This window comes from Ovis aries, chromosome 12 (assembly GCF_016772045.2).
Source record: "Ovis aries strain OAR_USU_Benz2616 breed Rambouillet chromosome 12, ARS-UI_Ramb_v3.0, whole genome shotgun sequence".
In the NCBI taxonomy this organism is placed as follows: domain Eukaryota; kingdom Metazoa; phylum Chordata; class Mammalia; order Artiodactyla; family Bovidae; genus Ovis; species Ovis aries.
Window position 1 is genome coordinate 43,375,647 of NC_056065.1, and position 16,669 is coordinate 43,392,315.

The following is a 16,669-nucleotide window of genomic DNA, read 5'->3' on the forward strand; positions in this document are numbered from 1 at the left end:
AGAAGAGGTCACAGCCAGAGGCCACATGACCGCGGAGGCAGAGACTGGGTGATGCGTCCACAGACCAAGGCGTGCTGGGACAGGACAGACTCTCAGCCCTAAGAAGGAGCTGACCCTGCCCACACCTTGGTTTCAGATACCTGGCCTCCTGAACTGAGATGAAACATCTGTTACTTTAAGCCTCCCAGTTGGCGGTCATTTGTTCTGGTCATTTGTTCTCCCAGGAAATAACCACACCACCCTCCTCTCTACACCAGCCTCTTCCTCAGGCTCTTGAACCCACCCTATCCAGATGACCCTCGTCAGGGTCACCAGCAATCGCCTCACCGCCAAAGCTGATGGACAAGTCTTGAGTGTACTTGACTTGGCTGAGGGTACTTGACTTGGCATGACTTTGTCCTTTTTTTCATTTGGTGTCCAGAACACTCCTCCTCCCCCCAGCCCCTCAGCTACTCCACTTTTCCTTCCTCGTCATCCACCCTAAACAATGACTCGCCCCAGGGCTGAGCCTCAGCCCTCTCCTCCTTCCTTTCCTTGGTGACCTCATCCAGGGTTAGAGCTTTCAGCTCCAACTCCACTGACCACTGTCCTGTCTCCAGACCTGCAGAGTCACTGTGACATGCTGAATGAGCATCACAAATGTCACTTCCCCACGTCCACGGTACCCACCCTGGCCCTCGTCCCCACCCCCACCTTTCCTCTGGACAACCATCAGGGCTCCTCCCTGGCCTCCTGGTGGCCCCTCCATTTCTACACAGCAGCCAAAGTGACCCTTCTAGGACATAAGATCAAACACCCTGCAGCGGCTGGAGTTGCTGCCTTACCCTCACAGGTTTCCCATCTGGATCCTCCTAAGCCAGCCAGCAGTGCAGAATGGGGCCCATTCATGTCTGATTAGGAGAGTAGAAGGCAAGAAGCCAACGGGGCCCTGGCACTGCCTGGCATTATGGTGGGGACAGAGGAGTGTCCTCATCAGACACCAAGAGTGTGGAGGGGGCTCAAGCCTCTGGGTACTTCCAGTCTCCCTCCTCTACCCTGGGTCCAGCTCAGGGGTGGGCTTCTCATAACACATACCCATGCTATTCCCCTCCCCCTCCATCCCTTTAAGTTTCCCAAACAAGAAAAATTGCAAAGACATCTGACCTCCCATCTAATGCAGAGCTGACAGGGCATTGACCGATCATACCTGTCTGGGCCTCCAGGACTGCTTTGGCAGAACCACCGTCGAGCCTTGTCCTGACTCGGCAGGGAAACAGTTCTGTTCGTGCATGCCCTGATTCACCATGGGGGAACAGGCCCCTCCTGGCCGCTCTGAGGTCTGTGTTCTGTCCCGGAGCTGGGAATGTGAGCAGTGAAGCCGTGCACTCCCGGCATCGGCACTGATGGACCTGTTTCCAGAGGGGCCAGGGCTGCCCTGTTCTTGGAGAGACCAAGTCTCAGAAGCCTGGACCCAACAGTTCACTCATCTGTCTGCACAGAGCAGGCATTAAAGGACTTCCCTGTGGTCCAGTGGCTAAGACCCTGAGCTCCTAATGCTTGGAGGCAGGGTTCAATGCCTGGTCAGGGAACTAGATCCCACTAAGAGTTCGCATGCTGCAAGTAGAGATTCACACGCTGCAACAAAGACTGAAGACGCCACATGCCTCAACCAAGGCCCAGTGCAGCCAAATAAATAAATGTCACCAAAAAAGGGGGATGGCATGGAACTCCCTGGGGCTGTGGCCACTCTCTACTAGGAAGAGAAAAGCAGGACTACAGGCCACGGTCCCCTGAGACCCTGGGTCCCGGGCTCCCAATCCCTGCCCATCCCTGCATAGGGTAAATGTGGCTGTGAACCTTCTAGCCTGACTCGTGGAGAGACAGACTCACAGAACTTGCCCTGCTGGTTCCCTAGACCAGGTCTGGGTAACTTCCTCAGGGAGGTTACCTGCTGGATGCACACCTGCCAGGAGTACCAGGAGGACTTACAGTGCTGGGCTACACAGGTGAGGTGGACACCCCACCCGGCTGCGGGCTCACTGCCCTCACCCTGTCAGAGCCTGCCAGGGGCAGCAAGGGAAAGATGGGCAGCGGAGGGCTCCAAAGAGAAACATGTGTACCCTATGGAGTACAGGGGGCATCTGCTGTCAAATGAATGAGAGGTCGCTGGCTTTCACTGTGTGGGCAGCCCTAGTACCCCCAGGACGCAAAGCCCAGCTCAATAATATGATGGTTACTGTGCTAGAAGGTGATCAACTGCAGATCAAACCTGGATGCAGGTCAACCAGAAACAAACCACATCTGTCAAAGTCCATCCACTGATCCTTTCATTCATTCAACCATCCATCCACCCACCCATCTACTCAACCCCCCGCGCACCCCCCCATGCACTCCTTTACTTATTCATCCATCCATCCATCTGCCATCCAGCCATGAGGTGCTGCCATGCAATCTGCAGACTCTAACTAGAAATCCCATCTAATCAGAGGCAAGGCAAGGCAAGGCAATAGTCTGAGGATCTGAAAGTTCGGGTGTCTACTTAAAGACATTTAAATGCAACAACTGTAAATTTTTAGCTGGGCCCAGCCAAGACCAGCAAGACACAGGGAGGCCAGGGACACCAACACCAAAAACAGAGCCAAGGACACTTACGGTCGAGTCCATTCAAGTAGCGCATGCGGATCTCACAGTGGCCCCAGACGGCACTCACTACAGGATACAGTTTTTTGCCCTTGAGTCCCCGAAAAGCTACTCCCATGTACTGTCCGTCCACAATGAAGCTCAGAGTCCCGTCGTCCATATCCAGGGCCACCAGGAAGGAGTCGGGGACAATGAATGTCTCGTCCGGCTCCAGAAAGGCTGGGTATGTCTTGCTCGGCTGGTTTTTGCCGTCGTGGTAGAGCCGGTTGCGCCCCAAGTCCCAGCCCCAGGACTCGTGGTTATTCCCCACGAGTGTTGTGTACCCCACGGAGTGCAGGGGGGCGTCTGCTGTTGCCACCCCCACCACGGCGTGGGTGCCCCGCTGCCTCATGGCCCAGGTGATCTGCCATACGTGCAGCCCACGCGTGTACCCGACTTTGCCCCTGATGGCATCCGTGCTCTGGGCCACCGGATGCCGGTGGAAGATGAGCTTATCGTCCTCCTTCACGAAGACGTTGAGTGAGCGGTCGTTGTTGTTCCAGGAGTGGAGCAGCTGGACGTCGTAGGACACAGGAGGCATGTCCAGCAGCAGGTCCAGGCGGGTGGGCTTGCAATAGTCCAGACCCTGGAGCTCCTGCTTCAAGGGCCGGTACGTGGGGTCCCTCATGTCCACCGTCTTGATGCCTCCGGTGACCTTCTGCCCCATGTTGGCCTCCCGTTTCACCTGGTCACCGACGCCCAAGACAAACTCATCAACGGCGGGGCCGCTTCTCCAGTTTCCAATCAGGCCGGGATGGCACTCCTAAGGGAGGCGCTAGGTGATGCGGAGCATCCGGTACTGCCTAGGGGATGGAAGGAGAAACGGGAGGTGAGCTGGGGGTGCAGAGAGAAGGGGAGAAACCCACTAGGTTCATATATCATACAGGCATGTCCCTCCCATCACATCTGATTCTAGGCAGACCGGAGCTTCTGCACTGAGTGACACTCCCTCTGTCCTGCAGCTAGGCTAGCATAAAGGAGGGGGCCACGCACCTGGAAGTCTGTGTGGAGAGGTGGGCTTGGGGGCAGGTGTTATGCCCAACTGTGTCAGGTGTCCAGCCTGAGGCTCGCCAACTCACCACTGTTTCTCAGGGCGGAAAGCCAAGTTGGCCTGATCCCAAGGTCAGCTTAGGGCAGTGGGCGTCTCCTCTCTGGTCAAAGCAATGGGAGGCTTACTCCCAGCACCTGCTGTTTGGAGGGCAGTTGAATCCCTGCGTGGCAGCAGAAACTGTTTGAGATGCTGATTCCCAGTCCCTCCTCTCTCTTCCAGCACAGCCACCTCCGAGGATGTACCACCAGTTCACACTAGGAAAGGGAACCCCAGGGTGGGCATAAAACTCCTGACTCAGTGGCTCCAGTGGCTCCAGCAATGCCCCCACCTAGCTGGCCCAGAATCAGGTGGGTACAGGGCCCTCACTGCCACCCCTGGGTGGTTCTGGACCCACCTTTAGACAGCCATCCTCTCCCACCCACATTCTTCAACTGATGTCTAGTGTTTAGCTCCTCCAGTCCCCACAGCCCATCTGGGAAAGAAGTCCGTCTCCAAGACGACTCATTTCTGCCCAGGCTACAACATCCCTGTGTCCTTTAAGGGAGATCAGAGCCACAGGCTGGAGGGGAGAGTCTGTCCTCTCCATCGGCAGCACTGGGAGGAGGGGATGAAATGTGGGACAGATAGGACTCTGGTCACCACCCCCACTCCAGTCCCCATGTCCACCTTGAGGAAGGGGAAATCATGAGCTGTTTTGTTTTCCTGAGCCTCATTCAAGAGAGAGGGTGCTTCCTGCCATCACAACCCCTACCTCCCACTCCCCTGGTCCATGGGAGGGACTCTTGGCTGCCTAGTTTGGGGGATACGCTCCAAGGACTGGCTTCCCAGGTGACTCAGTGGTAAAGAATCCACCTGCCAGTGCAGGAGATGCAAGAGACATGGGTTCGACCCATGGGTAGGAAAGATCCCCTGGAGGAAGACATGGAAACCCACTCCAGTATTCTTGCCTGGAGAATCCCATAGATGGAGGAGCCTGGTGGGCTACAGTAGATGGGGGTCACAGAGTCGGACATGGCTGAGCGTGCATGCTCTCACGCTCTCCCAGGACTGACCAGACAAGGGAGCAGGCAGACTCCTGGCTACATAAACAGGACTAAACGAGGACACAGAAGAGCTGGGCAAGAGGCCATGGGTGCCTGGCTGCTGGAGAAGCGTCACAGGGTCACTTGTTCCCACGAGCAAGATGGTGCCTGGGACAAGGACAACACAAGGGAGCCCAGTGTGGGACTGCAGTTGGCGTGTCATTTTCCCTCTGAGGTGCAAGATGAAGTGTCTGCCAGGGGACGAGGGCAGGGACTGGCTGCAGAAGATCTGGCGACCTGGGACCACTGGCCTCCCCACCGGGCACCCAGGGACCCACAGGACCAGGAGGACAGGAGGGATCTGCAGTGAGACTGGCTTCCGATCTGGTCTCTGGCTGCCCTGGAGCTGTCTTCCTCTCATCAGCTGGGAGAAGATCCCCAGAGCTGCCCCATCCTCAAGGCGCCCAGGGGTCCTGGGAGGCAGGCTCTTGGGAAGTGCCCATGTGGGAGTGCTTGGACCTCCTTATCTCAGCAAGCAGGTTACTCTTCTCACCCTCCAGCCTATCACCCTCTTGTCAGCTGGCTCAAGCCTCATAGCAGGAAGGGCCTCTCTCCCTCAATCTCATGGGGTCAAAGATCCCACCTCAGCCTACCCGTGAGAGCAGGTGGAGAGAATGAGGGGGAGGCTAGGGATGGGGTTGGGGGAGAGGAGACCTGGGAAGGAAGGGTGATGGTGGGAAAGTCCTTCCAACACATTAATTTAAAATACTTGGGGAGAAATGAGTGGGGATGGAAAAGGACCACAGCAAGGAGGTTGAGGTCAAGTCAGAGGTGGAGAGAGGGAAGGGTTGATAGGGTGGTCGGGGGAAAGGGGTAGACAGGGACAGAGGGAGCTCATGGGCTAGTACATCTGGGCCTGTGCACACATGCAACCCCTACTGTAGCTGGATCAAACCAGTCAGTCCTAAAGGAAATCAACCCTGAATATTCATTGGAAGGACGGATGTCGAAGCTGAAGCTCCAATACTCTGGCCACCTGATGCCAAGAGCTGAATGACTAGGAAAGACCTTGATGCTGGGAAAGATTGAGGACAGGAGGAGAAGGGGACAACAGAGGATGAGATGGTTGGATGGCATCACTGACTTGATGGACATGAGTTTGAGCAAGCTCGGGGAGATGGTGAAGGCCAGGGAAGCCTGGAGTGCTGCAGTCCATGGGGCTGCAAAGAGTCGGACACGACTGAGTGATTGAACAACACAGTCGGACCAGGATCAGCAAACTCTCTGTCAAGGGAGAGCTGGTAAATGCTTTAGGCTTTGTGGGCCCAAGAGTCTCTGTGCAACTCCTCAGCTCTGCCTTGTCGCCTGAGAGCAGCCACAGACAACACATAAATAAAGAAGCCTGGCTGAGCTCCAATAAATCTTTATTTACAAGAGCAGACCAGGAGGTAGTCGGCCAACCCCACACACGGATCACGGCAGCAGGAAAGCACGAGATGTTTGCTGGGAGGAATCGTGTGGCAGCAAGGTCAGCCCAGCCCCAGAACAAGGGGTCAGAAAAGACAGCATAACCTCTCAGTGGCTGGTCAGCTGTCTGTCTGAGTCAGCCACCTGCCTGCTCTCCATCTCCTGTCTACCTTCAAATGTGGCCGCAGGGACCCAGTAGCCCTCTTTTTTGGGACTATGGCCTGCCAGGGTGCTCCCCCCAGGCTCCTTCCCATCCTCGCCTCCAGACTCTGCATCATTCCTCTGCCAGCCCTGCTCCTGCGGCTTCGAATCTTCAGCCCTCTGCCTGAGATTCATCTGACGCTTTTCTGAGCCTCAGTTTGCTCTTCTGTAAGGTGGGTGTCGAAGAGGAAAGACCATCCCCAGGATCACAGCAGACCATGTGGTTGTGAAGGTTCCATCTCCTCTCATACCCTGGGGGGTATGGGGGTGGGCGTGGGGAAAGCAGGAGCGGTGGGCAGTCACAGTCACAGGCGGGGACACTGCGATTCACACATTGGCACTGCAGATGCCCTTGCTTTCCCCTGAGGAGGGACACAGAGGGATACAGCTCACACACACACACACACACACACACACACACACACACACACACGCCACACTAGAAGCCTGGCAAGGCTTCATGGAGTCTGCATTTACTTTCAGGAGAGTGAATGAGATAAAAGGTTCTGAGATAGGGACTTCCCTGGTGGTCCAGTGGCTAGGACGCCACATTCCCTGTGCAGGGAGCTGGGGTTCGATCCCTGATCAGGAAACTAAGATCCCACATGCCACAACTAAAGATCCCAAGTGCTGCAACAAAGATCCGACACAGCCAAATAAATAAATATTTTTAAAAATTAAAAATAAACATAAAAAAAAAAAAAGCTCTGGAACAGAGGGGAGGGATGTCTTCAAAGCCCTGTGGTTGACTTTGATGGACATTTTCCACCTACTGTGAACACGCCCCTCCCACCTGATGCCACACCCATCATCCTTACTGGGATAAAAGTCAGCTTATGGTTCACTGTGAAAGGGGATGTGTCTCAGACAGTCTAATAGGCAAAAGCCTTCCACATAGTATCTTTCCTGGGACGGGGTGGCCCGGGACTCTAAGAACCCACCAGAGCTGCCCATCCACAATGGAATTCCAGGTGGACCCCCAGTGCTAAGTGGATGAACCCCGCCCACTGTCACCACCAGCAGCCAATTATGTGCTCTTGGCTTAGAGTCTGGGGAACAGCACTCCTATCCCAAAGCCTGGCTTGGGAGAGGATTTGCTGGGAGCCACAGCTCTCCACCGGGAGGAAGACCAAAGCCTCACACAGCACCTTCCCTCCAGCTTCTTGGGCTCCTCCAGGTGGGCTCTCAGCTCTCAGAGGGCAGGGGAACTAAATCCAGAATTGGAGGACGTACCAGGAAGGAAGCCCAGAGCTGGACAGTGACCCCCCCAGTGAGTGGGGAAGAGTCAGAAGCATCTCTGAAGCCCACTGTCTGGGAATCCAAGACCTGGGCCGGGAGAAGGGTACCCAGCCTTTACTGATCTAAGGCAGCAATCCTCTCTGAAGCGGGAGGGAAGGGCACACTGATATCTGTCTCCTGGGCACACGTGGTTGAGAACACCTGTTGGATACACCCACGGTTTTCACTATGCAAGAGGAAAGTAATGCTAACAGGCTTCTATCGGTGACAGAGGGACCAGTGAGCCTTGTGGGAGGCACAAGGAACAGGAGAAGATGTGGGGAGAAGGCTGTTTGCGTACAGGTGTGGGCATGTATCCCAGACAGACAGACTCCACCTGGGACATGCTTCTCGGCATACAGGTGCCACGTAACAGTCTCCAGTCAGGTGTAAAACATGCTGCAATCACCCACTGACCACTCTTCCAGGGGTCTTGTTTGTGAAATGCTACAGGCCTGCACAGGGACATGTGGGCAAAGATGCCCATTGCACCATGAACTCCAGTAGCTGTGGAGAGAAGGAGGTGGCCCCTCAGATGTGCTGACTTAACGTAACATGTAACATGACACTTATATTTTAAAAAACAAATTGGAGAAAAACATGCTGAGCACGAACTGGTGTTTGTAAGAACAGAATTTTTAATGCTATCTCTGCACATTTGTCTGTAGGCATAGAGAAAGGTCTAGAAGAATAAACACCAAAACTGTCACAACAGTTAATCCTGGAATGTGGGGGTGGGATGCATTAACTTTAAGGACTCTTTGAATTGAAAAAAAAATTCAATGCATGTATTCTGTTTTGCAATGAAAAGCATGTTTAAGCACACAAAAAAGAATAAAAAGGTGGACAAATACTGATTTAACACACTACATTCACAAGAGCAAGTTGTTCCCAAAGCAACTCCTAAAGTCTTTCCATGTGTGTCATTTCTTATAAAGCAAGCACAGGGTAAATGCTTAATTTACCCAGGAAGATATACATGAAGGAGACAGCAGGGCATTTAAAATACAGGACAAGAATTCCCAGTTATAGCTCTGGAGCCATCCCCCCCAAAAGAGGACAGTATTTCTACACTAAGTTTTCCCAAGACTTCTAATTGCACTGCTTTTACATCTCGAATTTTATTTTTTCCCAGAAAAACTGGGGTAGCTATTTGTTAATCCTAAAGGAAATAAACTCTGAATATTCATTGGAAGGACTGATGCTGAAGCTGAAGCTTCAATACTTTGACCACCTGATGCGAAGAGCTGACTCATTGGAAAAGACCTTGAAGCTGGGAAAGATTGAAGGCAGGAGGAGAAGAGGCAACAGAAAATGAGACAGTTGGAAGGCATCACTGACTCAATGGACATGAGTTTGAACAAACTCTGGGAGATACTGAAGGACAGGGAAGCCTGGCATGCTGCAGTCCATGGGGTTGCAAAGAGTCAGACACGACCGAGCGGCTGAAAAACAACAATTTGTCTCCACGGGCTCCAAACAAGAAAAGACCTGCGCCATCCTCAGATGGGAGACCCAGCCATGGTGGCTATACGGGGTTCTGTGCTCTGCCAAGGCCAGGTTGGGGGATGAGGAAGGAGGACCTCCAGGGGGCAGAGGCTGGAGAGGGGCAAGGCCACCAACCTTGACGCAGCTGGGACAGTGCCCTCAGCACCTGCTGGGAACACGACACTGTCCCTTCAATTAAATCAGCAACTCCGCAGTTCCGCCTTCCAAAAAAGCACTTTCGGATCAATTGGAACTGCTAAAAATTACCCTTTTGTTTCGTTGTTAAAGACAAAAAATGTTTGTTGAGCGAGCAATACCCTCTGTTGGAGACACGTCCAAGGTGATAGGTGACAAATGGATGGGACGGGGTGGGGAGGCAGGGGACACACAGAGGCGGTCACTGTGTCATGGCAGGTGAACACCCAACCTCGCTTTCAGCTCAGTTCCCCCCCAGTGCGTCCGACTGCCCCCAGAACAGTAAAACCATTGTTTCAACACGTGATGGGGAAAGAATAAAATTCAGGATGTGGAACAAGGTGACCTATTTATAAAGCCTCCTTTCACCTGCAGATCAAATAAGCTCCCTCCCTCCGCCTCCCCACCTCACACAGCACTGGTTGCAGCCAAGGATTTTGCAAGAGAAGGAGGCCTGAGCAATGGGCTATTAGATCAGGACACAGCTTCTGCAGCCAGGCTGAGTGGCTGCCACGCTCTGTCTGCTAACTGGGGTTTGTGCTTCGTGAGTAAGGGCTCAAGAACACGCTTCGGTGGTGGGAGCACCCAGGGAGGGTGTGCTCCGTGCAAGCCTGACCACAGAGCCTGGGCCAAGGTGCCACCAATTGCAGGACAAAAGCCATGTTATGTGGCCATCACCACCTCTACTCCGTGCACCTATAGCCTTGAGGAGAGACACCCAGGAAGATCCAGGAAAGCTGTCTTCTTGCTCAAGCAGGACTAGAAAAGTCAGCGTCTGCCCCCAGAATCAATGAAAAGGATTGGACCTTTCTGGAAAGTTCTGTTGAGTGGTTCTGGAGAGGAAAATCCCACACGGGCTGGAGCTCTAGCCTCTGACCTCAAAAGACCAAAAGATGCACCTGCCGTAAACACCTACGGAAGGACCCAGATTACTCATGGCACTTTCAGAAAGGGCTCGAATCAGTTGAGCCTGGCCTCTGGGAAACAACATTCACATTCATTCAGAGACCAAAAATCATGAAAAAAAAAAAGTCATGGCTGCAGCCGAGTCGAGGTTATGATGACAACGGCTCCGTTCACATGAGCAGCTCTGCTCCTGGGAGGGAGCTGAGTGACAATGACACACGGTGACCTTCCAGAAAGATTTCCGAGACAGCAGCAGATGCCCAGCGGGGAGGAAGTCTGGATGGTGGGGCTCCCTATGTCACTCAGGCTGGGCGGTCCGTCACACTGGGTCTGCCCGGGCCATGCAGGAACTGGACGGGGGAGGGGTGTCCATGGGAAGGGGGCAGGAAGGGAGCGTGAAGGACAATGTCACAGCCACTTCCCAGGGGAGAGCCCACGGGTGCCCAAGGGGGAAGGTTTAGGGATGCGGGTCCCTCCTTGCCTTACCCTGGCTGGTGGCAGAAGCCCACAAACCCCGGTGGACTGCTGGTCCCAGGGAGTGTGCTCCAGCCTCGAGAGAGGTGGGGTTCGCCTTTCCCCAGGTGAGCGCCGGGACAAGGCTCCCCGGGGAAACAAGGGTCCTCTCTGCACCGGCTGCCTGCAGCACACACGCTCACCTGTTCACTCTAGCTCCGTGTGGCCTGTGACGAGGCCTAGGGCAACTCCACTCGCCTGCATCGGTAACCCCAGAGCGAAGCCTGACCACGTCGAGGCTCTAGGGCCTAGGGACCTGAGTGCAAGCAGGTGACACTCTGGCCTCTTCCAATGGGACGTGCCAACTGGGAAAGGTCACCTCAGAGAGTGGCCCCATAGGTCACCCCATGTCCCTCCAGGAGGAATAAGCAGGAGGGAGACCAAGGAGAGATGTGAGGCTGAGAGAGGAATCAGTTCCCAGAGAGATTTGAGAGGTTGGCTGCTGAGAGCTAGAGGGGCCTGTGTTTGCTTATCCCACCTGTAGGCTCAGGTGATGCTCTCAAACCACCTCGGGTGTAAAAGGAGGGGGAAGAGCGGCATTCAGCGTAGCTAAAGCACTTCACATAGCATTGGGGGTACACAGTAGGTATTTAATACATGCCACTCCCTGCCTTCTCCTACCTCCCTTTAAGAAGACTGTTCTTTAGTCGCTAAGTTGTGTCCAACTCTTTTGTGACCCCATGGACTGTACCCCACCAGGCTCTTCTGTCCATGGAATTCTCCAAGCAAGAATACTGGATTGTGTTGCCATTCCCTTCTCTGGGGATCTTCCTGACCCAGGGAATGAACTCACGTTTCCTTCATTGCAGGCAGACTCTGAGCCACCAGGGAAGCCACAGGTTCAAAGCAGGGTCCCTGGATCAATAGATCAGTGTCATCCTTAGAGACAGCAAATGCTTGGGCCCCACCCTAATCTCCTGAATCAGGCATGCTGGGGCTGGGGTCGGCATTCTAATGAGCCCTCCAGAGATTAGGACACTGCTGGTTTAAAGGAATTACAGCTCAAGATTTTGCAATCTCAAATCCACATTGAAAACTGACAAGCTTGGACTGATGACTATCATTTCTAAAAATTTCTTGTTCTGTCCTGATTTGAAATATTTCAAGTGTTATATATGCTCTTTTTTTTTTTTTTTTTGAAAGTAGCTCAGTCATGTCAGACTCTTTGTAATCCCATGGACTGTAGCCTGCCAGGCTCCTCTGTCCATGGAATTCTCCAGGCCAGAATCCTGGAGTGGGTAGTCATTCCTTCTCCAAGGGATCTTCCCAACCCAAGGATTGAACCCAGGTCTCCCACACTGGAGGCAGATTCTTTACCACCTGAGCCACCAGAGAAGCCCAAGAATTCTGGAGTGGGTAGCCTATCCCTTCTCCAGGGCATCTTCCTGTCCCAGGAATTGAACCAGGGTGTCCTGCATCGCAGGCAGATTCTTTACTAGTTGAGCTACCAGGGAAGTCCACATAAGCTCATAAGAAATCACAGAGAAATAAAATATCACCCTCTTACTCTAGCACAGATACAGGGACTGTCCACTCACAGCAAAGGATCACACCACACACATTACACCCAAGTTGCTTTTTCTAAGTCATAATATATTAGCTCCAGCCTACATCAGCTTTATGCTTTAGTAGCTATGTAATATTCCATTATCACAATTTTGGTAACTTTTCTTTTTTGGGGGTGTGTCACATGACTGTGGGATCTTAGTTCCCTAACCAAGGATCAAACTCATGCCCCCTGCAAAGGAAGCATTGAAAGGAGTCCTAATTACTGGACTGCCAGGGAATTCCTGTGTGTCTTCCCATTTAGTTCACAGCCACCTCTCCTCTCATTGCCCTCAAAATCTTGGACCTCAGAACCTCCCACCCCACTGTCTATTTTTAGAAGAAGAAAATCCAATGTGAAAGTAACCTACCATCAGGCTTCCTGCTGTTGGAACTGTGGGGTCTGAAGGCGCTCACAAGTTTCTGCACTCACTGGGCTGAAGGTTTGTCCACTGGACCTTGAATGGACCACAGCCAGTGAACTTGGGCAGCAAGATTCTAAAAGGAATGGGGCAGTGCGTCTCCTAGTGCAACCTAATCATGGTTCCCTGGATGAGATTTCACGGAACTCAACAGGATGCCAAGGAAGAAGCAAATCCCTGGGCCTCACAGGCCAGTTGGTGAAAAAAAGGGACTTAAATATCCTTTAAAGATACAATGGCCTGCAGAAACTTCCTCTTGTAAGCTATTGGCCTTCCTCCTCCAATCTTGTCAGCCTGGAAAGTCCTGAACACCTGAGCTGATAACTCAACAAGGGAGACCACAGCAGACCCACAGGTGGCGAATACATTCATCCTGAACTTCCAGGCAAGCACAAGGGTCTGGGCACCAGATTCCCATGGTGCCAGCTAGTCACATGAGGGATGAGGTGAGGAGGCAGGAAGGGGTCTCCCCAGCTGGCACATCTATGGAGATGGACACAGCTGTCCAAGATGCTAGCTGAAAGGATCGCTGTACGAGGGGCAAGGGAAAAGGTCTGCTATCTTAAGTGACTGCAGCCACGAAACTAAATGATACTTGCTCCTTGGGACAAAAGCCATGACCAACCTAGACAGTGTATTAAAAAGCAGAGGCATCACTTTGCCAACAAAGGTCCATGTAGTCAAAGCTATGGTTTTTCCAGTAGTCACGTACGGATGCGAGAGTTGGACCATAAAGAAGGCTGAGCCTCGAAGAATTGATGCTTTTGAATTGTGGTGCTGGAGAAAACTCTTGAGAGTCCCTTGGACAGCAGGGAGATCAAGCCAGTCAATCCTAAAGGAAATCAACCCTGAACATTCATCAGAAGGACTGATGCTGAAGTTGAAGCTCCAATAATTTGGCCACCTGATGCAAAGACCCGACTCATTGGAAAAGACCCTGATGCTGGGAAGATTGAGGGCAAGAGGAAAAGGAGGTGACAGAGGATGAAATGGTTGGATGGCATCACCCACTGACTCAATGGACAAGAGTTTGAGCAAACTCAGAGAGAAGGACAGGGAAGCCTGGTGTGCTGCAGTCCATGGGGTCACAGAGAATTGGACATGACTTAGTGAATGAACAACAATCTTAAGTGGAAGGAAGGACACAACTGTATCTGCCCTGCTAGTAAAGTCTAGAAAAAAGTATACAGGCACATGTGTGAACAGAGAGGAAAATAAGCAGCAAAAATTGTTTCTATGTTTCGAGTGATGAGTTTACGAGCTTCCCTTTCTTTCAGGGTTCCTTACTGTTGTCCTATTGCTGTTGTGAAACCATAAATGGATGAATTCAAATGTCCACCAATGCATGATGGCATAAACAAACGGAAAACATATATCATGGACTGTCACTCAGCCATCAACAGCAGAAAAGGACTGACGTATGCCACCTGTCATAGCATGGGTGGACCTCAAATCCTTCATGCTGGGAAGGAAGGCAGATCCGAAAGGTCACATAGTGGTGCTCCCGTCTACGGGACAGCCGGCATAGGTAAACCCATAGAGACAGAAAGCAGGCTGGTGGTTGCCAGGGGCCAGGGGAACGGGAAGGGGGAGTGAAGGCTAAGGGGTCAGGGTCTCTTTTATGGGGGGCGGGGGGTGGGTGAAGCATTTTACAATTGGACAGAGGTGGTGGCTGCACAGCATCGTGAAGGTACTAGAAGCCACGGAACCGTCCTCTTGAAAACGGTTACGTGAATGTCACAACAAATGAAAAAACACAAATGAATGAAAACTATGCACTTCTCCAAAATCCACATGGCAGGAGGTAGGTGTGGGAAGGGCCGTAGGGCAGAGAGGAACCCAGAGCTTGTGGAGACCCAGCGGGCAGAACCAGGCCCCTCAGCCAGAGTGACACAGGGAGACAGGGCTAAAGAGCCTCATGAAGTGAAGTGAAGTGAAGTCGCTCAGTCGTGTCCGACTCTTTGTGACCCCATGGACTGTAGCCTACCAGGCTCCTCTGTCCATGGGATTTTCCAGGTAATAGTCCTGGAGTGGACTGCCATTTAGTAAGGAGCAAAGAGCCTTCTAGAGCTGAGTTCTCCACTCCCCCCCCAACCCCCTTCCTTTCCTAGGAAAGAAAGAGCTCAGAGCTGTGGTTTGGCAGCCCCACTGCTTTGAGACAGCACCTGTGGATGGAGTTTTTCTGGGGGAATCCAGAAAGCGTGCCTGCATCCTTGTGCCTGCATCCGTGATGTGGTGCGGGGAGGAGACAAATCGACAGACGCACACATGTGCCACTGGTTGGAGGAGGAGGATGTATGAGAACCGAGGTCACCAGACCCTGCATCCACACATCCTCCACTCCGGGAAGGAGGCAGGTTGAGGAGAGACAACACCCGGAGTTCCAGGTTCTGGCTTGTTTACGGAGCAGCTCAACACCCCGAGGCCACTCCAAACTGGCAGAGGCTACTGTGTGTTACAAGTCCACTCAGCGCCCGCTCACTCCCCATCGATGACATCGGCGCCCACCTGCCAGCCATGGTGATGCCACAGCGCAGGGCGCTGGTCCAGGCCAGGCAGGCCCCAGGCTAATGCACAGTGTGACTGGACCTGCCGCCGCATGCAAACCCGCTCTCGTGGGTGGAGTTTCTGCGTTCCCGTGTGTCTATGTTCCCGATCATAGCTCGGACTTGGAGAGACCTCAGTTTCTCATGCCAGGTGCTACCTTCTCCCACAACCCCCTTTTGGCCAGACTCACTCCTGGTAAACACGGAAAAATGGGCCCCAAAGGCCACGCTCCAGGCCTATATACGTAAATACTTGATTGATTCGGTCACTAAGTCATGCCCGACGCTTTGCGACCGCATGGACTGTAGCCAGCCATGCTCCTCTGTGCGTGGGGTTCTCCAGGCAAGAATACTAGACTGGGTTGCCATTTTCTTCTCCAGGGGATCTTCCCAGACCAGGGATCGAACCCGTGTCTCTGGCACTGGCAGGCAGATTCTTTATCACTGAACCACAAGAGGAGACATACATGTATATAGTACGTGCTCATAAATATCTGAGTTGCTTTCGCACCTGCTAATCCCCCATAGGGAAGCGTGGGCTCCCTGAGACCCTTTCTTTGTTCCTTAGTCTCCGAGAACCTCAATAAAGTGGATGATTCAAAACTGGGAACTGGCGCCTGGGAAAGCTAGAGAATGTTCCACCTACTCTGCCAGAAAGCATCTTCCCCAGGTGGAAGCTGGCAAACCTTGACGAAACCTATAAGACAGACAACTGCAGAAATGATCCAACCTGAGGGGTGGCCTGCAGATGTTCAGCTAATGAGCATTTGGGAAAGCCAAGTCCAATTAGGTGCTTTAGGGCTGGAATTCATTCCCTAAATACTTGTTAGACACCTACTATATACATTATACATATACATACTATAGGGCTTCCCTGATGGCTCAGTGGTAAAGAATCCCCCTGCCAATGCAGGAGACACAGGCTCAATACCTGAATTGGGAACAGCCCCTGGAGAAGGAAATGGCAACCCACTCCAATATTCTTGCCTAGAAATCCCATGGACAGAGGAGCCTGGCAGGCTATAGTCTAGGGGGTTGCAGAAGAGTTAGACATGACTTAGCAACTGAACAACATACATACTATAGAAGTAGAAATCATTGTGCTCAAGAAGCTTACAGTCTGATGAGGAAGACATATAGCCATTGTAACAATCTTCTGAACAATCAATGTGAGCTTCAGGACACAGATTTTTATCTGTTGTGCTCAAGATGGGAGGCTCCATGCTTAGAACATTGTCTGAAACAAAGCAGGTGCTAAACAAACAAGCCTTGACTGAATGAATATAGAACACTGTTGTAGTTGTTCAGTCACCAAGTCATGTCCAACTCACTGCAACCCCATGGACAGCAGCTCACCATGCCTCCCTGTCCCTCACC

At 52.6% G+C, this 16,669-nt stretch overlaps 1 protein-coding gene across 7 annotated transcripts in view; it reads right to left on the bottom strand.

The window, feature by feature from the left end:
• SPSB1 (splA/ryanodine receptor domain and SOCS box containing 1) overlaps window positions 1–16,669 on the bottom strand; it is a 70,531-nt gene that overhangs the window by 8,112 nt on the left and 45,750 nt on the right. For 5 of the 7 annotated variants that reach the window (XM_060396510.1, XM_042257291.1, XM_060396512.1 and 2 more), the window contains one exon: window positions 2,632–3,461. In XM_060396510.1, the coding sequence (XP_060252493.1) occupies window positions 2,632–3,325 (694 nt within the window). In that variant the 5' untranslated portion in view covers window positions 3,326–3,461. Of the gene's footprint in view, window positions 1–2,631; window positions 3,462–3,651; window positions 3,870–16,669 lie in introns of all 7 variants that reach the window. The other 2 variants (XM_042257290.1, XM_042257289.1) reach the window with 2 other exon arrangements.